Source organism: Equus przewalskii, chromosome 9, assembly GCF_037783145.1.
Source record: "Equus przewalskii isolate Varuska chromosome 9, EquPr2, whole genome shotgun sequence".
Lineage (NCBI taxonomy): Eukaryota > Metazoa > Chordata > Mammalia > Perissodactyla > Equidae > Equus > Equus przewalskii.
The window spans coordinates 26494906-26522618 of record NC_091839.1 but is presented as its reverse complement, the minus strand read 5'-3'; the positions used below and the strand labels follow the sequence as shown (position 1 = coordinate 26522618).

Sequence of the window (27713 nt, the reverse complement as noted above, 5' to 3'; positions counted from 1 at the left end):
CTCAGATCTCTGTGTGCACTCCTGCTTCAGGGTGGCCCAACATCCTTCCTCTATCTTTCTTGACACGGCACAGTCTGGGGTTCTCTCTGACCAAACATACATAAACTGACAAACTGACTTTAATGCTTCAGAGTGCATTCAGTGGAGCTGAAATAAGACAATGTCCATAAGATAATGTTCCACTAACAGTGGACACATCTGGAATCTGTATGACTGTATGGAATTATGTCTTTATTTGGGTTTGTAGCCTTTGGAAGCATCTGAAATAATATTTTTAGCCTCTGGGCGTATGCTGAGCTTCACAGAGTGTGAAATAACGTCACCAAACAGTTGGATAACGAGCTCCAGAGAGCATCCTGCACAAACATTAGGATCCTTTCAAAGAGGTGGCAATGCCGTTTCCCAACGCCCCTCCCAGCGGCGGGAAAAGGGGAAAGAAGTCTGTTACTCCAAGTCCGTGGATGTGTGGGGACTACATTACCCAGAATGCCCGCAGTCGAGCGGCAGCGTCGCTAACCAATGAGAGCTTAGAACGGAGGTCCCGCGTGTGGCCCATAACGTTGGGGCGGGGCTTCCGGCCTCCCTCAAAGCGGCCGTGTTAGCTACTCATGGTTTTGTTCAGCGGCTAAGAGGCGCCGAAGCGCCCGCTCACGGCGGAGGGGACGACGAGGAGGCGCGGGAGGAGGCGCCGTCCCCGCGGCGCAGGCGGCTCTGAGGCTTGGCGACGCCGCCCGGGGCCCCGCGCCAGGCCCGAGCCAGGGAGCGCCGCGCCCGGCGCCTCGTCTCCCGCCGCTCCCGGCGCCGCTCCGCCCCCGAGGCTGATGGCGGCGGCCGCGCGGAGGGAGCCGGCTCAGGTGAGCGCTCGGCTCCGGGCCGCCCCGCCCGCAGCGCAGCCCGAGCTCCAGCCCTCGGGCGGGCGCTGCTCCCGGGCCTGCAGCCCAGGCCCCGGGACCGGGCCGGGGAGGCGCTCGTGGGGCCTGTGGCTGCGGGCGGGGGCCGGGCTGCGGGCGAGGGTCCCGGCGGAGGGACACCTGGTTGGGGGGGCCCACGCTGAGGGAGGTTAAACGGCCGGCCGCGGCCTGGGTTTCAGGGCCAGGGCAGGGTCCGGGGAGGCCTGAGCCGTTGGAAGCCCGCGTGGACGCGGTATTCTGAGGTCTGCCTTTCCCACGTTTTTCGTGGCTGCAGAAGCGCTTGTGGAACCAACACAGCCAGGTGGAGGGCGTCCCTTTTCCTCGCGGCCCTGACCCTCAAACGCATGTCCCTGGATTGTTGTGTCCCGGGACTTAAGTGCCATTCCCGTGCTCCGTCTTGAGTGGAGACCCTGGAGAAACCCCAAACCCGTGCCAGGAGTTACGGAGGTCTTCCCATTTCTGGCAACCAGTGTGAACAGGTGTGGAGGGTTACCCCAGAAAGTGGGAGCAGGGTGTGCACGTACCTGAGTTAACACTCATCTGGTAGTGTTAAGGAAACTACAGGGCTCTTTCCTTTCAAGTGGGGACGGGAGTCAGCTCGCAATGACTGCCTGAGAAGCAGGCTATTTTTTCTGGCGGTAATGAGGTGTTTGGATCAGAGGAGGGAGGTGATAAAGGCTGAGGTCTCCATAGGCTCCGTCTGGCTATAACAGGACTATGGGGAAGAGGAAGATCAGGGTGGAGTCTACTGCGGTAGATCCAGGTGAGGGTTAATGAACCAGAAGTCGTGGTCTAGGAGATGTGATTGGAGTCTGGATGTGTGTTTTAAAAAGTGACAACTGTGTCTTCTGATGTGAACGGTGAGGGAGTGAAACAGGGTTCAGGGATGTTCCTAGGGTTTTTCTTAGCAGCTGTGGGAAAGGAAGCTCCATCAGTTGACATGAGGAAGTTGGTAGTAGGAGTGATATTCAGGGGAGCTGTCAGGAATTTCTGAGATGTTTCACAGAGCACTAAGTGGAGTCATTAAGTGACCAGCTAAACACACAGGTCTGGAAATCTGAGGAGAGTTTGAGAATGGAGACTTCTAAAATGTCATGGCTGCCATGTGGACCAAGGTGAGTGAGCAGTGGATCAAATTTAGGAGGAGCAGTCTTCTGGTTACGATGGTAAAGCTATTAGGGTGCCAGGAATAGGGAGAGGTTAGGGACTCACGACTGGATCACTCGCTTGGGTACCTAGGTGATGGCACTGGACTTCACAAACAGAGGTAAGGGAGGTAAGTGGCCATGAAGGGACAGTGTCAGGGACAGGATAGTCTGGCAGGTGGCCAAGGTTTCCAGTGGAAGAGTGAACATGAGGTGGATGCAGAAGCTTAGGAGTAATTAAGGCAAGATGACACTCAGGCCTGAGCTGGTGCTTATTCACCACTCTGAACTCCACCAGAATTTTGTGAGAACTTTGGTGGGCTGGGTATTGCATTCAGCCTGGAGAATAAAGTCATCTGTGACCTGCAGGTATGGTCACCTGTGAGAGTCACCAGGCCTGGGGTTGGCCACCAGTGAGGCTTGGCATTGAATGAGGCTTAGGTGGACAGAGGAAGGTTGTGACTGCTGAGGGGACATAAGTGCAGCACAGGAGTAGAAGAGGACCATGGGTATCAGAGATCCATGTATGGTTCTGTGTGGTTAAGTCCAAGGGAGAGAACGGAGCCAGGCAGGGAGGCCTTCCCAGAAGGAATTTGGGTGGCCACCACTAGCGGAAAGCATGGTAGGTCTAGGGTAGTACTGGATCCTGTTGAAATTTTCCAAACATACTCTGGATTCTGTCACCCAGTTGTAGTGTGAGTCCTCAGATTAGGGCCCAATATCATGTGCTGCCTTGACATCTGGTGAAAGCTGGAGAGCCTGAAATGGCCAGGGTACATGGTCCTCTCCCCACTCTGCTGCTGCTGCTGCTGCTGCTGAGGTCTCCTCGTCAAACAACTTTTTCATCAGAGGGACCAGGTGCAGTTCCTGGTTAGTCCTCTGTATGGGTTTCAGTTCCTGCCATCCCAGGGAGTTATGAAAAGAAGCCAATCACATCCTCTCACAGGAATCAGGAGGTACTCCACTCTCTTGATCCTATAAAGCTTGCCTCCTACAGCTTCTGATTCTTTAGTCTTTCAGAGTGCAGCCCCCACGTGACCCTGTGTGGGGTGTGCTGTCCTCTCCCAGGCTGTGAATATATGTGATTAATAAACTGCTGTCCATCTCTTCTGTTCAGGTCAGGTGTCACGTGTTTGGCCATCCCCATAATCCTAAGATGGGAATGCCACCCTCAGCAGTGAGGTGAAGAGGAGATGTTTAAAACATAAGTAACATGTGGAAAGGCCAAGGCAATCCCACTGGTGTGGGACAGTGAGGTGGTTGTGACCATAGGCGTGTGGCTGTCTCAAGAATTATGTGTACTTGGAGAAGAAGTATGCCTCATGACCCCAGGGCTTTGTTATTGAGAGTTACATGACCTTGGCCACACCAGCAGAATAGCCTGGCATGATCGGGTAGATCCCTTCATGCCAGGTCCACAAGTTAGACATCCACCTGCCACAAGTCAGACAATCTGTCTGCCTCTTCTTGCTGGTGGCTGGACCCTGTGATGAGTGAGCCCGTGAGGAGACAAGCAGTAGCACCCATGGCACTAGCGCCTGGTTTCTCCTCTGAGTTGGGGAGATTGGGAGGCGGGTGGGCGTGGAATAGATGGATGAGGAAGGGCTTGTGGGTTCTTGGGAGAGGGACTGTTTATGGTTTCATCTGTCTCCATGCCAGGGCAGTGTGACCTTTGAAGATGTGGCCGTGTACTTCTCCTGGGAGGAGTGGAGTCTCCTTGATGAGGCTCAGAGATGCCTGTACCAGGATGTGATGCTGAAGAACTTGGCACTGATAACCTCCCTGGGTAAGGCTCTCACACTCACCCTTGTGTCCTGACCTATGTTCTGCCCTTCTTCTTTCCCCAGGGGAGCTCTTTCCTCACACAGGACCATGGGCACTGCTTTGTCCCTCACTTTCCTGGGTAAGTGCTTGGTTAGTAAGCCTGAGGTGTGCACACTGCCCTCTCCTTCCATGAACAGGCCCAACACAAGCTTCCCTGCTAAGTTGCAGGGAAGGATGGAGGGTCAGGAATCTTGTAGTCACCCTAAAGGATCCCACCTTACTTGCCTTCTCCCTGACTGGGTCACTTTGTCCAGATGCAAGGCACCTCTGCGTCCCAGGTCTACTTCCTTCCCCAAGCTGACATTTCCTCATGCCTGCCTCTACCAGGAATTGCCATCACTGACATATTCACTACTCACATGGACCCTGGGCTGTTCTTGCAAGACCCTCTTCCGAAGTTCTCTGAGTAATGCTTAGTTTTCTTTCTTTCGGGCTGTCATGTGCTGAGTTGTTCTGGACTAGTGCTGGCTGTTCGTCTGTCCTGTCTTTCCCTCTATACTTGTGTCATCAGGGTGCCGTGTGTTTGCTCATTGAGGGAGTGGGGTTGGGTTGGGGAGCTCACGGTGGTTCTCAGGATGTACATGAATCCAGCCCACAGCAAAATGGCTCAGAAGGAGCCTGGCCCTGCAGAGTAGCCCTGGAAGAGGACATGTATTCACCTCAGACCAGAAACATTCTGTTTGACTAGTATTTTGATGCCATTGCCAGTGGCCACACTCCATTTCTGTCTTTCCTTCCCCTTTCTTGACACTTTGCCCATTTGTTATTTGTGTTGCCTGTCACTTCGTCTTACTTCCGGCCTGGAGTTAATCTCACATCTCTGGACTTCATGTCTCATCCATTATTCTCACCACTCTATCTGCAGTGCTTTCCACATTTGCCATTATGTATTGTGTCATGAGGTGTGCACATATCTTTACACAGTCCTTGAGCACCAACTGCTCTGTTATAGTTGTGTTTTCTTGGGTTTTGCCCTTCTATGCAGTGTTCATGTGTCACCAGCAGACAACTTCCTTTGAAAAGTTGTTTGCAGAGGAATGAATTGTAGACCCTGTCTGTGCTCTCTGATGCCATGCTGATGGTTGTGTCCTTCAGCTCATGAGGCCTCTCCCATTTTGTCCTCTTTATAGCCCAGTACTGCTGAGCAGCCCCATCTTCAACCTGAAGCAAACAATCCTGTGGACTGGTTCCTGGGTTTGTTAGACACACACTTGGGCAGTAACTGCCCCTTCCCACCAAAGTCACCAGTCACTTTACCAGCCTTTCTTTCTTTCAGATTGTTGGCATGGAGCAGAAGATGAGGAGACACCAGCTGAGCAGAGCATTTCTGTACAAGGAGTGTCACGGATCAGGACTCCCAAGGCAGGTGTGTCTCCCCAGAATGCCCAGCCTTGTGAAATGTGTGGCCCGGAATTGAGAGACATTTTCCACTTGACTGAGCACCAGGAAACACATTGTTGGCAGAAGCTGTACAGGATGGGGGCATGTGAGAAACAGTTGTATTTCAGTGCAAAACTTCAGCCCCAGAAGCAGCACACTGGAGAGAAGTGCTTCAGAAGCAACATGGGCAGAGCCTCATTTGTGAAGGACTACAAATTCTGTGTGTCAGGGAAGCCCTTTTCCTGTGAGGAGGTTGTGAGGGACATCGTGGCTAGCTCAGGATTTCTCCAGTGTCAGGCCACACACACCAGGGAAAAGTCAAATAGGAGAACTGAATGTGGGGCAGCCTTTCATAAGGGAAACACTCAGTACACCTCTGGAGAACGCACAAAAGACTTTGATTGCAAACACACACTTGTTCAGCACCAGAGAGTCCTCACTAGAGAAAAAAACTACATGTGCAGCGAATGTGGGAAATCTTTTAGCACGAGCTACAGCTTCAGTGACCATTGGAGAGTTCACACTGGGGAAAGGCCTTATGAGTGTGGGGAGTGTGGGAAATCCTTTAGGCAAAGCTCTAGCCTCAGTCAACACCGGAGAGTTCATACAGGAGCAAGGCCTCACGAGTGTGATGAATGTGGAAAATCGTTTAGCAACAAATCCAACCTCATTAAACACAGGAGAATTCACACTGGAGAAAGGCCATATGAGTGTAGTGAATGTGGGAAAACCTTTAGTGAAAGCTCTGCACTCCTTCAACACCAGAGTGTTCACACTGGAGAAAGGCCTTATGAGTGTAGTGAGTGTGGGAAATTCTTTACCTACCACTCCAGTCTCATTAAACACCAGAGAGTTCACTCTGGATCAAGGCCCTATGAGTGCAGTGAATGTGGAAAATCCTTTACTCAAAACTCCAGCCTCATTGAGCACCGTAGGGTTCATAGTGGAGAAAGGCCTTATAAATGCAGTGAATGTGGGAAATCATTTAGCCAAAGCTCTGCGCTTCTTCAGCATCGGAGAGTTCACACTGGAGAAAGGCCTTATGAATGCAGTGAATGTGGGAAGTTCTTTACTTACAGCTCCAGTCTCTTAAAACACCAGAGAGTTCACACTGGATCAAGGCCCTATGAGTGCAGTCAATGTGGGAAATCGTTTACTCAAAGCTCCAGCCTTATTAAACACAGGAGAGTTCACACTGGAGAAAGGCCTTATGAGTGCAGTGAATGTGGGAAATCTTTTAGCGACAGCTCTGGTCTCATTAAACATCGAAGAGTTCATGCTGGATAAAGGCCTGATGAATGCAGTGAATCTGGGAAATTGTTTAGCCACAGCTCCAATTTCAGTAATCACTAGAGTGTTCAAACTGGAGAAAGGCTTTATGAGTATTTGAATGTGGGGAATTTAGCTACAATACCAGGCTCCTAAACACTATAACTTCACATTGGACAAAGGCCCTAATGAGTGTGGCAAATGTGGGAAATCGTTTAAGCCAAGTCTAACTTCATTACACCCCAGAGACTTCACAGTGGAGAAAAGCCTCATAAGTGCAGTGAATGTAAAAAACCTTTCAGCTGAAGGAGTTGCCTCATTGGATGCCGCAAGTTTCAAATGAGAGAACTACCATAAATGTACGGGTATATACTATTTCCTTGTTTAGTGCAACAGCACTGAAGGAGGGCCCTTAGGAAGGTGCCGTTTACCTGTATTGAACCCTCATATATCCAAACGTCCATGTAAATTCCAGGTATGTGGGAGCTGCATTGCACTTTTTAACCTGACCAGGGCCATTGCCAGATTTATGTCACTACCACTTCTGTAGCAGAGGCCGTTTTACCTCTTCCACCTGGTAGGTGCCCACAGTGGGCAACATTCATCCTTCTCAGGGTCTTCAGGGACGTAAAGACAAGTGTTCTCCCCCCCTTGCGGGACAATTCGTGAGTAGCCTGAGCATTTATACTTTGCCCAATTTTTTTCTCCTCTGCTGAGTTAGGGCGTAGACCTTACCCACTTTTGGCCTAGAGGACTCTGTTGGTGATTTGGAAAGATGGACTACATTTTTCAGGATATTATTGGTCTCATGAGACTCTAGTGATGGAATTTTCTAGTTTCCAAATAACCAACCTGAGAATAGTCTGCCTCCCATTGCTCTTGTTTGTCTGATAATAAAGGTCTTATTGTTTCAGCCACCTTTAATCTTGGGAGTTCTGTTTACTGTATGGGATGGTTTGAAATTAACTGGGTTTGCTAAAGTGAAGGGATGAACAGCTTTGGTTGGAATCCCAAACTTTGTGTGCCTAGGGGGGACAGTATGATGGCAGAAAATGCCTCTCTAGCCTCGTTTGCATTGTTGCTCAAAGCCTTCAAGGAAAGACTGCAGGGTTCTGTGGTCCTAATTTGTAACTCGGATGCCGTGATATTTTGTGGGTTCAGAGTTCCTGAAATCTGTAGGGTAACATCACTGTTTTTGAGACTATAAGGGCCAGGGGAATGAGAATTGTTACAGAAACACTGGATTAATAGTGCAGGAGTCTGTCACAGAACAGTGCCTCTCTTTAAAGGTCGTCCACAATGTTTAGTCAGTATGGCTGTGAAGGATAAGCAGCTAGAGAAATTCTCAGGATCTCCAGAACTGTGTATCTTGTGTCAGTGAGGGCCTTGTCAGAGAAAATACTCTAAAGGTTTTGTGGATTCCTGTGGGCTCTCTGGGCTGTTCAGTTAAGGCCATTGCCTCAGAGGCAGGAAAACAAGGGACGAGAGAAGGGAGATCTCTTAGTCCTGCATGTCGTCTTATGACCCAGCCAGTATTCCTGTTGAATGAGGTGAAACAGACTTTGTGGCTCAACTATTTTTGCTGCCACTGAGGCAAGTGCTTCTCTCATGAGGAGAGAGACGATGGAGTCAGGATGGTTACCAAACCTGATTTTCTAAAGGAAATCCAGACTTTTAATTTGAACCATATTGTTAAAGTTTTAGTAAGATAAATGATATGAAGTATACTATTCATATTTAACCTGTGCCATTTGATAATTTTTGACATTCATATAAACCCATGAAACCATCATACAGTCATGATGATAAACCTTTCCATCACCCCCATATTTACCTTGTGACCTTCAGTCTGTTCTCCAGGCAGCCACTGATTTGCTTTTCATTACAATAGATTAGTTTGCATTGTCTAGAATTTTATATGACTGAAATCATAAAGTGTTTAGTCTTTTTTTTTCCCTTGGGTACCCTCATGTGACATTTATTTTGAAATTCATCACTAGTGCTTATATGAGTAGTTCATTCTTATTTTGTAGTTGAAAAGAATTTTCTATCAATGTATCTCTTTATGTATGGGTAGTTTTAATTGTTTCCAGTTTGGGCTATTGCAGATAAAACTCTGCAGAAATTGGATATTGATATGATTCCTTTCTCATGTTAATATCTTAAGTTCAGTACCTGAGTCAGAGTGTAGGTGAATGTATAACTTAAGAAACACCAAATTGTCATCTAAAATGATTGTTCCCTTTTGTGTTCTTGTCAGCAGTATATGAGAGTTCCAGTTCTTCCATATTTTTGCTAAGTAGCTACTGTTACTCTTAAAATTTTGGCCCTTTTAGTGGATGTGTAGCAGTATCTCACTGTGGCTTTAATTGCGTTTCTCTGATGTTTCAAGATGTTTAGCATAGCTAGTATAGAAATATTGTGGCATGGTGGGTGTGTCAAACAGGATGAGGAATCAACAAGCCAAATCTGGATTGTGGCAAATTCTAGTGGACAAATGGTTACCAGCTTCATGAACTGAAGAATTAAAAAGTGGTCAATGGTACATATAGGTTAAAAGATTTGCTGGACACATGTAATAATTGCCTAAGGATAAATTTTGCATTCAGATTGCAGTCAATCTGCTTTAAGGACTACAACTGACAAAATTCAGCACTTACAACAATTTATCATAGTTTTAAATATTTTGACTATGTGTCAAAGTTATTGAAGTTGTATAAGAGCCTTTACATTGTAGAAACATTTTGAAGGCATTATGTGTGGAATGACACGATGTCTGGGATTATAAATAAGATCAACCACTAGTGTGTAGGGAGAGATGAAACAAGAACAACCGTAAATGGATAAATATTGACAAAATAATGATTTCCTAATGCTTTTCCATTTTTGATATGTTTGAAAATAGCCATTACAAAGGGTGGAACATGTCCTATTATGAGTTACTTCATATGGTGAGAAGGATAAATTTAAAAGGGCAGAAGGAAACTTTTAGTTTCAATACTTCAAGCCTGTAAACATCAAAATGTATATTTTAAGTATGAGCAGTTTAAATCAGTCATGTCTGAATTAAGCAGTTTAAAAAACAAATATGCAACACTTACCACTTCGTAATCTTTTTTACTCTTGATTTTAATAGAAAATACTTGTTTGTATGTGTATGTGTAGCCATATTATTCCATTTTATTTGATATGATATACAATATCCTACAAAGGTTCTGAGGGCCATTGGTAGGTGTAAATTGAAAGAAACAGTTATGACTGGCCTGGTGGCGTAGTGGTTAAGTCCTTGCGCTCTGCTTCAGCAGCCTGGGGTTTGCCAGTTCAGATCCCAGGTGTGAACCTACACACCTCTCATCAAGCTATGCTGTGGTGGTGTCCCACATACAAAATAGAGGAAGATTGGCCACAGATATTAGCTCAGGGCCAATCTTCCTCACCACTAGCAAAACAAAAAAAGAAAAACAATATTAACCAAACAAGTTGGAATAGGAAAAAACCTTAGATGTCATGAGGTCCCTTAGCCTTCTTTCACAGGGAAGTCAATCAGGACCCAGGGAGGGGAAGTGACTTCCACAACTAGTTAGTATCAGGATTGGAAGTAACACCCAGGCTTCCTAACTCTCTGTCCAGTGTTTTGTTTGTTTTGCTTTGTTTCATATTTACATTTTTAATTTTTAAAATGTAAACACTTCCCTTTTTTAGCACAGTTTTAGGTTCAGAGCAAAATTAAGATGAAGGTAGAGATTTCCCATATACCTCCTGTCCTCACACATGCATGGCCTCCTCCATTATCACATCCCCCAGCAGAGTAATACATTTGTTAGAGTTGATGAACCTACATTGACACATTGTTGTCACCCAGAGTCCGTAGTTCATATTGGGGTTCTCTCTTGGTGGTGTACATTCTAAGTTTGAACAAATTTATAATGAAATGTATCCACCATTGTATCTCATTGAGTAGTTTCACTGCCTTAAAATCCCTCTGTATTCTGCCTGTTCATCTCTCCCTTGCCCCTGTGTTACTTGGGAACCACCGATCTTTTTACTGTCTCTATAGAATGCCATATGGTTGGAATCATACAGTATGTAGCCTTTTCAGATTGGCTGTTTTCACTTAGTGATATGCACTTAAGGTTCCTCCATGTCTTTTCATGGCTTGATGGCACATTTCTTTTACAACTGAATAATATTCTGTTGTCTGAATGTACCACCATATATCCATTCACCTGAAGACAAGCTCTTGGTTGCTTTCAAGTTTTAGCAATTATGACTAAAGCTGCTGTAAACAGTCGTGTGCAGGCTTTTGTGTGGGCACGTTTTCAGCTCCTTTGGGTAAATACCAAGGAACACAGTTGCTGGATTGTATGGTAAGAGCATGTTTAGTTTTGTAAGAAACTGCCGAAGTATCTTCCAAAGTGCCTGTACTATTCTCCCCAGCGATGAGTAAGAGTTCCTGTTGTTCCCCCTCCTCACTGGCATTTGGTGCTGTCATTTTTCCAGAGCTTGGCCATTCTAATAGGTGTGAAGTGGTATCTTACTGGTGAGGATTTTTGCATCTATGTTTATGACAGATATTGGTCTGAAGTGACCTTTACTTTGTTTGGTTTGTGTGAGTATTAGGGCGATGCTGATTTCTTAGAACCTGTTAGGAAATTATTCCCTCTCCTTCGGTCCTCTGAAAGAGATTGTAAAGAACTGGTATAATTTCTTTCTTAAATGTTTATTAGAATAAACTGGTGAACCCATTGGAGTCTAGTGCGTTCTGGTTTGGAAGGCTGTTAGTTATTGATTTAATTTCTTCTGTTCTTTTATCTCTTTCTTCACTTCTTCCTGTTACTCATAATTTATAGCATTTGTAGTTGTCCCACAGTTCTTGGGTGGCTGTTTTGTTTTTCAGTCTTTGTTTTTTTTCAGTTTGGAGGTTTCTATTGAGATATCGTCAAGTCAGAGTCTTTTCTTAGCTGTGTCCAGTCTACTGAGAAGCCCATCGAAAGCATTCTTCCTTTCTGTTACAGTTTTTGATCCCTAGCATTTCTTTTGGGTGTGTTGTAGAATTTTCTTCTCTGTTTATATTGCCCATTTGTTCTTGTGTGTTGTGTTTATCCAGTAGCGTCCTTGGCATGTCATTCACAATTATTTTAAACTCCTGGCCCTGGCTTGGTTCTGACGCTTGCTCTGTATCTTCGTTTTTTTTTTTTTTTTTTTTTTAAGTTTTATTATGCCTTATTTTTTCTTGGTAGTTAGGCATGATGTACTGGGTAAAAGGAACTGCTGTAGATAATCCTTTCATTATGTGGTGTTAAAGTGTGGGGAGAGGGAAAGTGCTAGATTGTCCTATGATTGGGTCTCAGTTTTTTGTTTTTCGTGTTTTTTGAACTGTCGTTTTCTGTTTAACCTATGAGTTCTTTAGGAGTATATTTCCAAGCTTAGGAAGTTTGTTTGTAGTATAAAGTTTCATTTTCTTTTATTTTTAACCTTTTTAGTTGACATATAACAGATGTCAGTCTTTTGGTGAGTTTGTGCTTCTGGTCTGTGTACTTCACATGTGTCTTTCAGTCCCCACTCAGCCTTAGATGGGACTGCATGGCTAGAGGGGGCTGGAGTTGGTTGGGTTTTTTTTCTCCTCTGTCTTTTATAAAGTAGATCTGACGTGAGTTTGGATATTTCCCTTGTCCCAGGTCACTCAGGCTCTGATAAAACCTGAGGAAGTTAGGGTCTGCTTAGTTTCTCCTGGGGGCAGACTTTGTACAGAACAGAAGGCTTTGGCATACTTGAAGAAGGTTCCTTTTTCTTTCCCCCTGCTGAAAGCACAACAGGGTTTTTCTCCAATAGTCACTGTGACAACCAGGTAGAACTCTAGGGAGTAAAACTCAGAGAAAGTGTGGGGCTCTCACTGTGACTGGTTCCCCCAGAGTTTTCAGCCCTCAGACTTGTCCTCACTCAGCCTCCAGCAATTTGTCCATTACAATTCAGGTTTGCCCACCCTGGCTCTGGCTCCTACCATGGTTTCCATTTGTGGGTTTCTTCTTCAGTAAGTTGTGATTCTCTGTATTTGCCTGTTGGTCTCTCCAGTCTAGGAACAGTGGTTTGCCCTGTGACTGCACTTCTTTTAGGAATCTAAGAGGAGTTATTTATTTTTCCAGATTGTTCATCTTTTTACTTGTTGTTAGGATGGATCGGCAACTTCCAGCTTCTTACATGTTGGACTGGAAACCAGAAGTACCCTCCTGCCCTTTTTTATTTCATTCTTAACAAATAAAGTTATGATACAGTGACACTGCTGTGGTCCGAATGTGTTCCCCCCAAATTCACATGTTGAAATCCTCACCCACAAAGGTGATGATGTTAGGAGGTGGGGCCTTTTGGAAGTGCTTAAGTAATGAGAGTGGAACCCTCATGAATGGGATCCATGCCTTATAACAGAGGCTCCAGAGAGATACCCAAGCCCTTCCACCATGTTGAGGACTCAACAAGAAGTCAGTGACCCCAAAGAAGGCTGACCTGGCCATGCTGGCACCCTGATCTGTGACTTGCAGCCTCCAGTACTGTGAGAAATAAATTTCTCAATTTCTAAGCCACCCAGTCTGTGGTCTTTTGTTATAGCACCCCAGACTGACTAAGTTAAGTCTGTCTTTTGTCATGGCTCTTTTCACATGTGTACAAAAATGGAAAACACTGTATTATGAAGCCACATGAACCCTTCCCTAGTCGTCTACCATTATTCATCATTTCATGGCTCTTCTTGTTTCATCTACCCTCACATATACTAGTGGGTTATTTAATCAGACATGATAATTCAATGCATAAGAATGCATTGAGAATACATGTTTAAAATGTAAGGGCTACTTTGTAACTCCAATAACTATCACAAAAATATTTTAAATATAAATTATCAATGCTCAGTTTTCTGAAAAATGTGTCTGGTTTTTAAATCAGATTAATTGTAATTAGGATTGAAGTGTATCCTGATGGTGGTCAGTAGCTGTGTTTCAAGTTTCAATCTATAGTTTCAACTTATCTTTTTAATTATTATTATTTATTTGTTGAGGTTGATGATTCATAAGCTTATTAGAATTTGTCACGTCCTAGATGTGGCTTATTGAATCTCTGATACCGTTAAACTTATCACCCTCTTCCATAATCTTGTACACTAGGTATGGATGAGATAGGTGATTGCGGTTTGGTGTCAGCAGACAGGTGTCATGGTGACTATTGGGGAAATAAAATGTCCCAACCCTCAAATCGTCTCCACAAATGTAGTAGAGACAAAACACTTTTATTATTCACAATATGTGTGTTTTTCAACAACACTAAGGAATTAACTCAATTCTGACACTGTCTACCTGGAGATAGCATTAGATCCCACAGGTTAAGGGCTCAGTTTGATCAGACTGCCCCTACTTTGGATACTAATGGCAAGTCCAGGTGGTTATTTGTGCTTCTCATTGACTAGCTATAGATTGGTGGTTCCTACAACTCCCTCCTTTTGTTCAATTAATTTGTTATAGTGGCTTGCAGAACTGAGAAACATGTTTACCAGTTCATTATAAAGAATATAGATGAACAGCCAGCTGAAAAGATGTTAACCAAAATGAGTAGCTTTATTAGGCAAAGATAAGTTTTAAAGAAAGCAGAGTCTTTATTAAAAGGTTTGCAAACTGGGGAAGTACATCTCAACCTGCAAGTTAATAGCTGGGCTTTCCCCTGGTTTGGGGGTGACTGATTTTTAAAGGCAAAAGGTGCAGAGTAGGCAAGGTTACAGCTGAATCCAGTTCTGATTGGTCACCATTTCCAGCTATAGTTAGCTCATGCTCAGGGCTTTCTCAGTGTCCTAACTGCAGGAAAAAACTGCATTGTTTTCTAGCCATCTGGTGACAATCAAGGTTAAAATGTAATTTTCTATTTCTGCCCATAGTTCAGCCTTGAGGTGGTCATGGTAACCATCATGTCCACTCTGGCCCTGTTTTTATCTCTCTTTTATTATTTCTTCCTCTTGATCATAGGTTTGCCAGGTCACCACTTTTGATCAATTCAGGGAGTGTTAAGGTTGTTTGATGCCTAAGTACCCTCTCGGCTGCTTGGGTTCCATCTAGTCCCACATAGGAGGCTCCAGAGGGTGGCATGTGCTGAATGTAGGTGGTGGCCTGAGCCAGCATCATGTGGGTTGCCAGCAGTGAGGTAGCATCCAGACACCGCTGCGCTATTTAGTAAGGTGGGGGGACGGGGCTGTCAGCAAGTCGCTCTCTCATCAGCAGTCTTCCTGTACTGTAAAACAAGCTCAGAAACTTTGGTTAGTTTCCCACATCAGCCTTGTGGGTAAGAGGCAGGGTTTCACCCTAATGAAGGGAAAATTTTAGCTTCTTCATTTTCATTTCAATCCACACTGTCTTATGATCCTCCCTCAGTCTTGGGGAATGGTGCCTAAGACCACTCTAGCAATTTCCTGCTATAAAAGAGCAAAGACCAGGTCAGAGGAGTGAAATTGTTGTACTTTTATTTTAAAATGTTTTTGGATGCCAGCTGGGGAGAGCAAGGTATGCTTTACATGACTAATATTTTAGTACTCTGATCAATTTCTTTAGAACAACACTTAAATCTATATTTTATAGGTATATAGACGACTGTGGATAGTAGCAAAATAGCCCAAATTTTAGTATCCCTTCCGTAATGGACCTCAATCTTTGGGAAATCCAGGGCATGAGTCCTGTAAACCATTCGAGGTTAGGGCCTGGAAACTCAAGTGAAATCTAATGTAGCCAAATAGCCTACTGTCTAATAGTCCAACAAGTAAGGTAAGAACCTGGGAATCATTTATTACTTGCCTTTAGGAGATCATTTTCTGAGCATCAACTTGTGGTCTGTCAGAGGTTCACTTGTCCATTTGGAGAAGTCAGTCTAGACTGAGTATGAAGCCAGTCAAGGTTTGAGTGATCCCAGTTGTGATAATTCTTCTATAGCATAGTTCTCATTCCTGTGGTGTTTCTTGTATGGTCCCATCAAGTGGGGATGAAGTTGATGTTCTGGGTGCTTGTGCTTCCAGGATTTTAATGGGACCCAGTCTCCATGACAAATGTGGCGCGGAGGAACATCTGACAGTGTCTAGTTCCTTAATGTAAGTTTCCTCTGGGTCTTTTGAATCATCTCTAGGACATAGGAAGGATCTCCCAAGGTTAGGCTTATATTGTGTAAGCAAGTGACCAGGTAAGTAAATAGAAGCATGTCTAGAGAAACAAGGTTAATGGTTGGAGCAAATTATAAACCACTTTCTGAGCTCAAGGGATAGCCAGTCAAGATGATTTCTAGATGTCAGGGTCGAATCATCTTTTGCAGTTTGAAATGTCTCTGATGGTGTCATTGGCTGTTCAGGTAAACCTTTTGAGTGGCTTATACAGCAAGAGGCATGAAGATTGTCTAAACATGAGCTGTTGTGGTGCTCTCTCATAAGTTTGTATCAAGTTATCCACCTTCAGTTTGCAGGGCTTCAAGAAAAGGAGTGGTTTCAGTTCTTAAATGATTGAAAGTGAAAAGGATGGACACAATTGAAAATAATAGTTTGAAGATTTGTACCAGATATTTGAAGAAACTTGAAGAATTCAGGATCCAGTTGAGTTTACAGATAGAAAACAAAAACCTCAAAGACAATTAACGGAACTAGAATCTAATATCCACAAGTGTGTACTGTAGTTTCTATTGAAACATAATTTTTTCCTCTAAAATCACCCTCTTTTTTTAACCAAAGATAGCCAAATTAAGATTCATTGGTTTGCAAAATGAGTCTAGTTTTAATAAACTCGGCCCAATTATTTACATAAGTACAGCAAGAGTAACAATCATGGGCTCCTTTAAATCTGCTTTGGTGAAAATTTTTATGAGGAATCTCAGATTGAACTTTAAAGGCTTCTCGAGGCCAGGAAAGCTAAGCCAAGGATTGTCAGACTCCACCTTCAATACCTGCAGGTTTGAGTGAATTCTTCTCTTCTCGATGTTCCTACGTTATTCTGGGGTTCTTGCACCTGCCAAGGAAGTGACCTTCTTTTCTCACCCGGTAAGGTTGCTGGGCACCCTGTAAACACAGTATCAGGCCAATATTTTCAAGTGGCTTTATGTGTTCCATAAAGTCACTCCTCGTTCCTTAAAACCGTTTGGTCATATCAGAGTCTATACATGTTTTAGCAAATATGACATTCCAGTCAAAGCCTTGGTAATAATGTTTCCAGTTGTTTCACTGCCTTGGGGAGAACAGAGTCTTATTGAACTTAGCACAAACAACTGTATTGCCAAGAAAATAAGAATACTCACTTATCTACAGCTTCCAAATTCTGGAGGGATCAGGTAGGGAGAAAAAGATAAATGCTTCACTTCTGCTCACAAATAGCTATAAGTCATAGTTAGCTTAAGAGAAAAGAGTTCTTAAATCTGGAAAAATAAAATATTAGAGCATCTTCCTCAGTTCTTGTAGTTCCGTATAATTTAATATTTCTTCTGCTTGAATCCAGTTTATTCCATTAGTTTTCTCAGCTTTGGCTTATGGTTATGATAGGAACCAAGAAGTTTTAAAAGTCCAAGAAGTTTAAAAGGTTTTCATTAATGTTTGTATGATTTGCCCAGTGACATGAGTTGCCTCGCTCACTGGAGACTAGAAGGTATACCCCAAGTGGGAAAAACATCTTCTAGGAATTTCTTTGCCATAGTGAAGTTATCAGCTTTCTGGCAAGGGAGGGCTTTAACATACATACAATAACAGGAACATAATGGTAATACATACTAAGTAACATTTGAATGAAATCCAGCTGCAGGTGCTCAAAGAACCCTGAGGGAGTAGTTCTGAGGCCTCTGGGGGCAGAAATAGTTTTTTCTTAATTTACTCTGGTGGGTGAAGGAATGAAAAAATGGGGTTTTGCCAGGGATCCAAGAAAAAAACAAGTGGCCATCTTGGTTTTCCCACAGCCCCGAATGTTTAATTTATAGCTACTGTTCACTCATCTTAATTTTCTGATTCAGGAGCAGTCTGATGCGGTGTTAGAAGGACATCAGGATGGCAAAAGTCTGGCAATGAGGTCAAATTTTTTCTTTTTTTATAAAAGAAGCAGAATGGGTTTCATCCACATGTGTCATAACCTTTATAGATTATGTTATGGCTGCGTTTGCATGAAATTTGGCTAAGTGCACTTTCCAGATATTTAGTGTGAGCCTCAATTTTGATGACAGGTAACATTTCATACCAAGACATTAGATTTCTAGGAATTTCATATAATTTCTGGAACACTTATATACTTACAGAGACATAACCCAAAGAAGGCTTATTGTCATTTCTTATTTGATAATGCTTCTCATGTAGTTTAACATACCAAATAAGTCTAATTAGTTTAGTATGTCCATCTTTATAGAAAGAGAGAACAAATTCTTTGAGAAGTCCCATGCCCCATTGGAAATTCCCAAAGTTTGTTTTTAAGTCAAAAGAAAGACTTTACTCAGGATTTGAACCTTGGGGGAAGTTTGTCAGAAATATCAAAAGAGTTTATTTAAAACATTTGGTCAAGTAGGAAACATTGCTTAGTTATCCATTCAATCAAGGTGACAAGAGAAGATGTCAAAGACAAACGAGTTAAACTGTTATTTTAAAATAAAACACTAATAGATCTCAGGCTTTTTAAATATAGGAAATAATTTTAACAAAATACAGATTTTCTGTCTTTTAGGTAGACTTACTCAAAGGTAAAGAAGGACCTTTCATAATGTCTTTAGCAAGAGCAGGCTAAAAGTTGAAGTAAATTAGCCTTTTAAGAAAGCCAAATTTTAATTTTTTGTATCAGCTTGCTTTTGATATTAAAACTTACCTAATTGAATTCATTTTAATCTTAGCCAATTTGACCATGCAGCAAACTCTTTACTCAGGGTTTTACTTCCACAAACCTTCTGTCACTTGCTTTTTACATTAAGAATTTCTCGCATGCCTTCTTTCCTTTTTCTTTTCCTAGTGCTTGAGGACAAATTTATCTTTCTTAACAAAACAAACAAAAATATTTCCATTGTTTATTTCTTCTTATTGAAAACATATCCATTGTCTACTTTTCATATACAGTCGTTTTCTCACTTTCAAAAGTTAGAAAGTTTATCTAGAAAAGGAATGATGAAGGCAGTTGTTAGAAAATAAGTACAGATTTTACTCCTAGAGGATAGCGTAAGTGCCTATGCATTAGATTAAGTGAATATTAACTCCTTCTATGTAATATAGTTAAGATAAACCATACGGTTTTTGGAATATACAGTATGAGATTCATTTGTGTCCGTAGGTTCATCCTGACGTTGCTTTGCTGAACCAGGAATGATAGATCAGGCAGAGGCAACAAGATCCCCACATTATTGCTGAAGCGGGTTGCTCTAGGTTGGGTAGGCAGAATAAAGATTTGAAGGATGGAACAACTTCTAAACTGATGGCAGAGCTATAAATATCTGGGAAGCCACCTTCCGAATGTTCAGCTCTGCAAGTAGTTATAAGAAATGGGGGAAGTTCTTTTAAGTAAAGATTGATTGTCTGGCTGTAAATCTGAAAAGACATGGCAACAGAGTTTGAGCCTATCAGAGAGTGATTACAGCTTGGCCTTGAGGAGTTGTTATTGTGGGTATACATCATTGTTTGTGAACAGGACAGAGAGGGTGGTTGTCCTTGTATTGGCCTTTCCATCTGGCTGCATAGACCCTTCTGTTGCTCAGTTTACTGTGGTGTAAGAGCAGTGGCTTTCAAACATATTGGATCATTCCATAGCAAGAAATGTACTGTATCATTATACTCTAGCATATACTTATATACATATATATTTTTATATATATGTATATAAGATCATATAAGTGACTGAAGTAAAAATTTAACAAACTTACATGTATTTCCTGTTTTTAGTATATGCCATACATGCATTCCATTTTGTATTTTGTGAAGTTATTTTCTTTTATTTAAATATATAAATTTTATAATCTTATCTGTGTATTATAGATAAAATTTTCGAAGATATATATTATCCACTTAACAATGTTTTCTATTTAAATAAATGTTATTCATAATTTATCAATGGTCTTTGACCATAGTTTGAAAAACAAGAAGTTACAGTAAATCCTTCCATATTAAGAGAAAGCTCTGATGAGAATTCCACTGCTTATCTTTCAAAGAGGCTTCTGCTGATTTGCCTGCATTCTCTCAGCATCAATGTAGACAGTTTGCATAGAATTAATTTACATTTATTACTGTAAGTGTTCTGACATTTTCTCACTGGTTCATTTTATGAACTGATGGACCTGCTCAGGTGGTGAAAGATTTTTACTAAAGATTCTTTCTTTTTGCCATAAGGATCCTTTTTAGAGCTGTTTTTGAAGTCATTTTGTCTTGTAGAAGCTTCTGCATATTGAGCAAAGAATGCATTCCATTGTGAGAGGTTTTGGATCCTCTCTTTTAAGGTGACCCGTAAGGTGGACTTGTCTGAAACAAAGGTTCCCCAGAATGGCCATTATAATTTCAGATTACCTCAAAATTCTATCCATTTGCACTTGCTTCATTTTATATCAGGAATTTCAGGGGAGTTGAAATAGGGAGCTCAGCGAGAGAAGAGAGAGGAGCAGCAGATTTGGGTTTGTTTGGCTAGCACAGTCACTGGTGCAGCTGACACTCTCCAATCTGGTATGGTTTTTTATTTAATTATTTTCTTTTGAAGAGGCAGTAAAGGATTATTCATCTTATTTATAAGACTCAAAAAATTAAAATATGCTTCCCATAGTATTTGAGAGGTGTGACATCTCTTTTCTAACTGCACAAATAAACCAATTTGGAAATAGCAAAGGGTCCCATTGTAGCCAGTGTAATTTTAGATCATCTCTAGTGATCTGGATACAGGTGATAAGGAACTTGCAAGTGTTTGGTACATAATTTTTGTACAGAAAAGCTGCAGGAGTGGTGACAGGCCGCTGGCCGTTTGCAGCTTCTTTAGAACAATCTTTAGAAAAAGTGTCCATCCTGAATGGAGAACCCTCTCTATGTGGAGAAACCTCCCTTTTGAGCCAGCTGAACCTTAAACCTGAAATTGAGGGTCTCCCCTCAAAGAGCCTCTAGACCTCTACCAAAGCATGGGAGGTTAAGGATGTGAAGGAGCCTTACCTTGATTGTCCTCCTGAGGCCATGGGAGATGCAGAAGAGCAGTCAAGGTTACTCCGGGCTGTGCCGGCATGTAGTGTCCAGTCAACTTCCATGAGGAGATCAGGTGGCAGTATCACATCCCATCTTCATCACCAGAAATGTTAGCCCAAATGAGCAGCTTTACAAGGCAAAGATAAAGTTTTAAAGAAAAGAGAGGCTTTATTAAAAGCTTTGCCAACTGAGGAAGTATACCTCAACCTGCAAATTGATATGGTTATCTTGTGCCTGGGGCTTTCTAAATGTCTTAACTGCAGGGAAAAACTACTGCATTGTTCTCTAGCCATCTGGTGACAGTCCAAGTTAAAATAGAATTTTCTATTTCTGCCCACAGTTTAGTCTTGAGGTGGTCATGGTAACCATCTTGTTGACTCTGGCCTCATTCTCATCTTGTATCAAAGGGATACAGAAGGTGAGGTGTGGAAGGATCCTGATAGGAGCGTCTGTCCCCATGGAACTGGGGTACCCCACCTCTCGGCAGGTGCTCACCAATGTGGAAGTTCATCAAATCGTGTTCAAGTGTTTTTATAGAGCTTAATATGCTGCACCTCTCTCCTTCTCCTTCCCAGAGGTTGATGAGTGGGGCTGAAAGTTCTGACCCTAATCACTTGGTCTTTCTGGTGATCAGACCCATCATGAGGCTATTTAGAGACCCCCCCCCACCCTAAATCATCTCATTAGCATAAATTCTAAGGTGTTTCTTTATGAATGACAGAAGACACTCCTGTCCCTTAGAAAATTCCAAGGACTTGAGGAGCTCTGTTCCTTGAATGGGGATGAAAACCAAACATTCTGTTATAGCACACAGGGCTACCCCATACTCTGTGTCCACACCATTTTTTCCAGTAAATCAGACCAGAGGTTCCCACCCCTTCACAGGGGTAATGAGGAAGTGTTTGGTAATTTGTATCATCACTGCTGCTCATTACCTGTGTAGTATACAGTGTTCTGTGTTGAGAACTTCCAAATTGTGTTCATAGTTTTGACTAAACCGTATTTGTAGCCTAGCACATCCACCTGTCAGCTGGACTTCATCATTCAGTTGTCCAATAAGCACCCTCCCAAAGCAAGCCTGCCACATTCTCCATGTCATTTCTTCTGCTCATCTTCCCTCTGTCTATAAAAAACACAACCATCTGTTTAATAAAGAATTAGCTAGGGGGCCAGCCCAATGTCGCAGCTGTTAAGTTTGCACGTTCCACTTTGGCGGCCTGGGGTTCACCAGTTTGGATCCTGGGTGTGGCCATGGCACCGCTTGGCAAGCCACACTATGGTAGGCGTCCCACTTAGAAAGTAGAGGAAGATGGGCACGGATGTTAGCTCAGGGCTAATCTCCCTCAAAAGAAATAAATACACTGGAAAAATTAACCTTACCCAAAGAAACGTCTGGCCTTTGCCCTTGGTTCTTGGGATGTCACCTTTCAGCCCCTGGAAACTTACTAGTAAGAATGTCTTGGGGCCGGCCCCTTGGCTGAGTGGTTAAGTTCACATGCTCTGCTTTGGTGGCCCAGGGTTTCGCTGGTGTGGGTCCTCGGCGTGGACATGGCACCGCTCGTCAAGCCATGCTGAGACAGCATCCCACATAGCACAAGCAGAGGCACTCACAACTAGAATATACAACTATGTACTGGGAGTCTTTGAGAAGAAAGGATTAAAAAACAAAGATTGGTAACAGTTGTTAGCTCAGGTGCCAACCTTAAAAAAAAAAGAGAGGAAAAAAGTCTTTATTTGGGGGCTTTGAACCTGTTAAAAAAGAGACACAGGCCTAAAATGGACTCATGCTCAACAATGCATCAGCAAACCAAAACTTAGTACCTAACCAATTGCAGCTTTAGCCTTTCACAGGAACGTAATCTTTAAGTAATTAATCCAGGGGCTGCCCTGTGGCTGAGCAGTTAAGTTCACATACTCCACTTTGGCGGCCCAGGGTTCCACCAGTTCAGATCCTGAGCACAGACCTAGCACCACTCATCAGGCCATGCTGAGGTTGCATCCCACATAGCAGAACCAGAAGGACTTAAAACTAGAATATACAGTTATGTCCTGAGGGGCTTTGGGGAGAGGAAGAACAAAAGAAAAGATTGGCAACAGATGTTACCTAGGGGCCAGTCTCTAAAAAGAAAAAAAAAGTAGTTAATCCAAAATTATATGGTCAACACTAGTAATCCACCCTGATAGTCTCCTTCCGTCCCCCTTAGGAAGGAGACCTTGTCTGAAAGAAGGTGCTCTTTGCTAGTAACTTCATTTTCCATTCTTTTTGCTTGTAAAAAGCTTTCCTTTTCTGTGGCTCTTCAGAGCTCCTTTCTATTTGCTAGATGGGAAACTGCCCAATTCTTGAATCACTGAATAAAGCTAATTAGGCCTTCAAATTTACTCAGTTGAATTTTGTTTTTTAACAGATTTGGTGGAAACTTTGGGTTCCAAAGTGAACTTCTCTGATGGCATTCAGGGACAACGAGAAACACAGGCATGGTATCCTGCGATCCCTTTGAGTTCACTGTCTTTCTTGCTGTTTCTGAGGGCAGTGAATAAGTTCCTCTCAGTTCTGAGCTCTGCTCTCTTTGCATCTAGCTCCCAATCTAATTGGCTTTTCCAGTCCACAATTTTCAGGTATTTGAGTGGAAAACCCCAGCCCTTGATTCAGTACCAAGAACCACCTGGGGACTGTTAGTGGCAGTTTGCAGTTCCCCATTTATGTGGAGACCCCAGTCCGCAGTCCCCATTTTGGGGGTTTGCTGGTTTATCCCTTTTCCCCAGTCCCAACTTCCATGGGAATTGCTGGTAGTGCACACATGGCCTTCTATTGGCCAGTGTTCAGTGACATCTAAACCCCAGCCCTTGATTCTGTCTCCAGATTCCATATTGGGAATTGCAGGGAGTTTAGTCTGCTCGTGGCAGCTGCAGTTCTCCATTTGTCTGGAATCGGTTCACAGCCCCCATTTGATGAGGTCTTTTGGTCTACTCCTTTCCCCAGTCCCTAGTTCTTTGGTTCTTACTGGTGCGTACACTCCCGTTTCTTCAGTTACTGTTGGTTTCTGTTAATGTACATGTGAGATAAAGCTATTGCTAATGGAAACTTCAGAAGTGAAAAAGCCACAAAAATTGATGGGCGTAGGTTGAGCACTTACAAAGTTGTTAGAGCACTTGCCACCAAACCAAGAGAGTCCCTGTCAGGATAAGTTGGTTACAGAATCAGTTGGCACTAGGTCACTCGCCAACCTCAAGAAAATTTCAATGCAGTGAGGTACACTATAAGACACCACAGAATCTCCACCCCAGCAGAACATCTCCTTCAGGTATTACTTTAGCTCCAAGAGAGACACAGGCTTAGCTAAATAAATAAACAAATAATAGTAAAATGGGATCCTTAAACTCCACAGAGTTGAGCAGGCTACTACCTGCTTAAGAACTAGGGTCCTGGAAGCTATAAATACTTAGGAAAATGGCAAACTCATACTAAAATCACCTGGAGTTACAATAGCTGTTATGGGGAATATTTCAATTAGATAAGATCGTTCATTTAAGGAGTGCACTTGAAAGTAAGGGTTCCTGAATTATGCAAACAGAATAGGATACCTATTTTAATTTGTATGCAAAAGCTTCCAAAAGGCTTCACTATTCCAAAAACAGCTTCATTGAAAGATTTGTTGGAAAGGCTAATGAAAAATTAAAAAAACAAAGGTATCTAAACAACACCTATTTCTCCCCTATTACAACCTCCTAGTTCTTCGTTATCAAAACATTGGCCCATGGATTGATGTCTCGGTTTTAATTAACTGGGCCACTGGAAAAGAGATTGCCCTCAAAGGCCCTTTGCAAATCTTTTTACCATCAACTCACGTACCCCTATATCTACCTTCAAAGGAGGGTCCCCGTATAGGCCCCTCCCAGAGTTGAGGAAACTCTGAGGGATTGTCTGGTAAACTGCTATACTATTCCTTTAAACAGCCAAGAGAAACTAAAGTTAAAATAAATGAAACTTTTCCAAATGCTGGTAGGTCCTGGAGCCTACAGATGGGATCCTGGGAAAACTGACACAAGCCAGCCAAGGGTGAGAATTCTTACCAGAGTCAGCTTTCCCGATCTCTGTCTGTAGTGCGCAGTCAAGAGAGGAAAATAAAATTCATGTTGTCCCTTGTTTTCCAAATCCAGACCCATTGGTTATTGATCTTTTCTCTCCCAGGGGGATAGGTGTTGCCTTCTTGCTTGTCTTGTTTTGCATCCTAAGAACTTGGCTTGGCTTTCTGCCTGCCTAGGACATGCAGGTTGTCAGTTCTTAGTTTTTGGCTATCTTTGAGAGCAACTCTAGATTTTATGAAGATAATATCTTTTGCAGCCTCTTTGAGGATACCTTTTGGGTCCATGGGATAGTTTAATAGTGCCAGAAATAGTTACTGTTTGTCTTGGATGAAAGCTGACAAAATATTTGAAAGGATTTAATAACTCTATGATCAGAAATTTGGCCAAATTGGAAGCTCATATTCTGAGCCTGATAGGAACTTTTTTTTAGGCCTTCTCCCTTAAACTTAATGTACCTAGAGGGAAAGAAAAACATTCTGCCATAGGTGGATGGATGTATCAGTCTTTTGATAAGCAACTAACCTTGACTCTTTATCTCAAAAGGGTTTTAAATATTCCGGCCCTAGAAATAAAGGTCCTTAGAGGAACTTACATTCTTTGTCTGTGCCTTTGAAGTATAAACATTAACTCTTATCTAGGTTACCTCTTTCAAATAGCAACTTCAAGGAGGTAATTTTTATCAGAAGGTGAACAAAAAGGGGGAAAAGTCATTTGGAACTTGAGTGAATGAAGACTCTTAAGGGTCTTCTCCACAAATATTGGTAAACATAACTTATCCTAACCATTCTTTTATAATCTAGTGAGTTTTGCATTATCATATTCATTTCATAATTAAAATTTTAGGCTAGAAGCTATGAGGTCTGTTTGCATTTGTTGTATGTTCACGTGTGTCTGTATATATATGTGTGTATGTTGTAGCTGTGTGGCATTTTCTACCTTTGGATGGTATTGCTAAGATTAATTTGTAAAAGAGCTCTATTTAATTGGCATTAAAAAAATTAAGTGCTAATATAATTGAATTCTCAGAAATAAAATAGAAACTTATGAATTTCAGGTTCATGTGATCTAAGAAAATACTCAGCATTAAAGTTAATTTAAGTTTATTGGTTTAATGAAAAGAGACATGTCTTTACAGTTTTAACATTAAATGTAACACAGACATACAACTTTTATTCTACCTGGGTTTATTAGTCAGTTGAGCTCCTGTCATCTCTTACAAAATTTGTCAGCCAGACAAATAACTTAGAATGATTACTGATGGTGTCTAATGTCTCATGGACTTTTTGTGGGTACTCTGAACATAATTGTTAAGAACAAAGAAATTAAATAGATGTAAATAGGATAAAAAGGTTTTAGGTGAACTTTTTTTTTTTTTTTTGCTGAGGGAGATTTGCCCTGAGCTAACATCTCTTGCCAGTCTTCTTCAGTTTTTGATGTGAGCTCCCATCACAGAATGGCCACTGATAGATGAGTGGTAAAGGTCCATGCCCAGGAACTGAACCCAGGCTGCTGAAGTGGAGTGCGCCAAACTTAACCACTAGGCCACCAGGGCTGACCCTAGGTGAACTTTTTAAATAGTTCCCCCCAATCTTTTTGGTAACCTGAAACCTTAACGTTTTGCTAGATTAAGTTAAATGGTGAATTAAGTTAAATTCATTGAATATCCAGATCATTTGCAAATAAAATAAAATACTAAACATTAATTACAGAACATACGTTTATCCACTTTTTTGTTTCCTTTTACAGAGGAATTAAATAATTTTGGTGTGTTAGTAGATACATTTTCTGCTGCCACTGAGAAATTTACTATGAGAAAGTGTATGTTCCTAGAAATTATAAATGTATTTATATAAACTGGCAAAGGCAGAGAATGCTAATATACTTCACAATTGTTTAATTCTTTATTTTCACAAAAAAATAAGTTTTTTAAGGGCTAAACATTCTCATATATGTAATTAAAGCTACTAAAAGTAATAAGGGAAACATCTCTATATACAAGGAAAGTGAGATGTGTGTTTTCAGTAAGAGAATGTACAAGGAATGGAAATTCATTTTTAGTTGAAGGAAAAGAGAGTAACTTTGTCCTAAAATGAGGCTATTTTTCCCCAAATGGGAAAGAGGAAAAGTAGGACAATCTGAATGTAAAAAAGAAAGTTCTAGAAAATTTGTGGAAAAGGAATCTTTGGGGAAAAATATTATAGTGTTGTCAAACTAAGATTAAAATAAGTTTAAGTTAAATGAATTTTAATATCAAAAGTAAGCAGGTGTGAAATTCGAATTGTTTTTATTTCTGATAAAAGTACAACAGTTTCTTGGATTATTGGTCTGCTCCTGATAGGAGATTGTAAAAGGTTTTTCCTTACATTTAAAGTAATCGGCCTATAAAACTAAGGTTTTGTGTTTTATCAAAATAATTTAATGTGCTTCATTTTATCTCTCTCATCTGGTCTTTGATTATATAGGAAAACTGAGTCTTCTTAATATTCAAAGAGAAAAGTTTTGCTCACAACTGTGTAACCTTCTGTTTGCCTTTGAAATCTTTTATTGTCACTTTGGTGTAATAGATAATTAAATATTGTTTCATAATGATCTCTGATCCTTTTGAGTCTAGTGTCCAAACCTTCTGATATTTCTGACAAACTTCCCAAAATTAAATTCTAAAAGAAGTCTTTTTGACCTGGAACTGATAAACTTTGGGATTTTCTAGAAGGCCCTTGGAACATCTCAAAAGATTTGTTCTCTCTTCTTATAAAAAGAGAAATATTAAACTAATTAGGCTAATTTGATATGTTAAATGACATGGGAAACACTGGGAATAAGAAGTAATACTAAGTCTTCTTTATGTTGTATTTGTATAGGTGTGTGTAAAAAGTGTTCTGGAAATTGTGTGAAATTTCTCAAGTCTTATATGTCCTGGTATAATGT

The 27713-nt window shown here is 41.9% G+C and overlaps 1 protein-coding gene across 3 annotated transcripts; it reads left to right on the top strand.

Moving 5' to 3' along the window:
* The first annotated feature begins 556 nt into the window (after positions 1 to 556).
* Positions 557 to 7453, top strand: LOC103563467 (zinc finger protein 154-like). 3 transcript variants are annotated; one of them, XM_008538857.2, is made up of 3 exons: positions 557 to 854; positions 3716 to 3842; positions 5157 to 7453. In XM_008538857.2, exons 1-3 carry the CDS (start codon positions 822 to 824, stop codon positions 6545 to 6547), a joined length of 1551 nt encoding a protein of 516 aa, XP_008537079.2. In that variant the 5' UTR covers positions 557 to 821; the 3' UTR covers positions 6548 to 7453. The 3 variants fall into 3 exon arrangements, with proteins under 3 accessions (XP_008537079.2, XP_070414892.1, XP_070414893.1); XM_070558791.1 differs by having other exon boundaries at positions 571 to 854; positions 3721 to 3842; XM_070558792.1 differs by lacking the exon at positions 557 to 854 and adding an exon at positions 1186 to 1390.
* The last annotated feature ends 20260 nt before the right edge of the window (positions 7454 to 27713 follow it).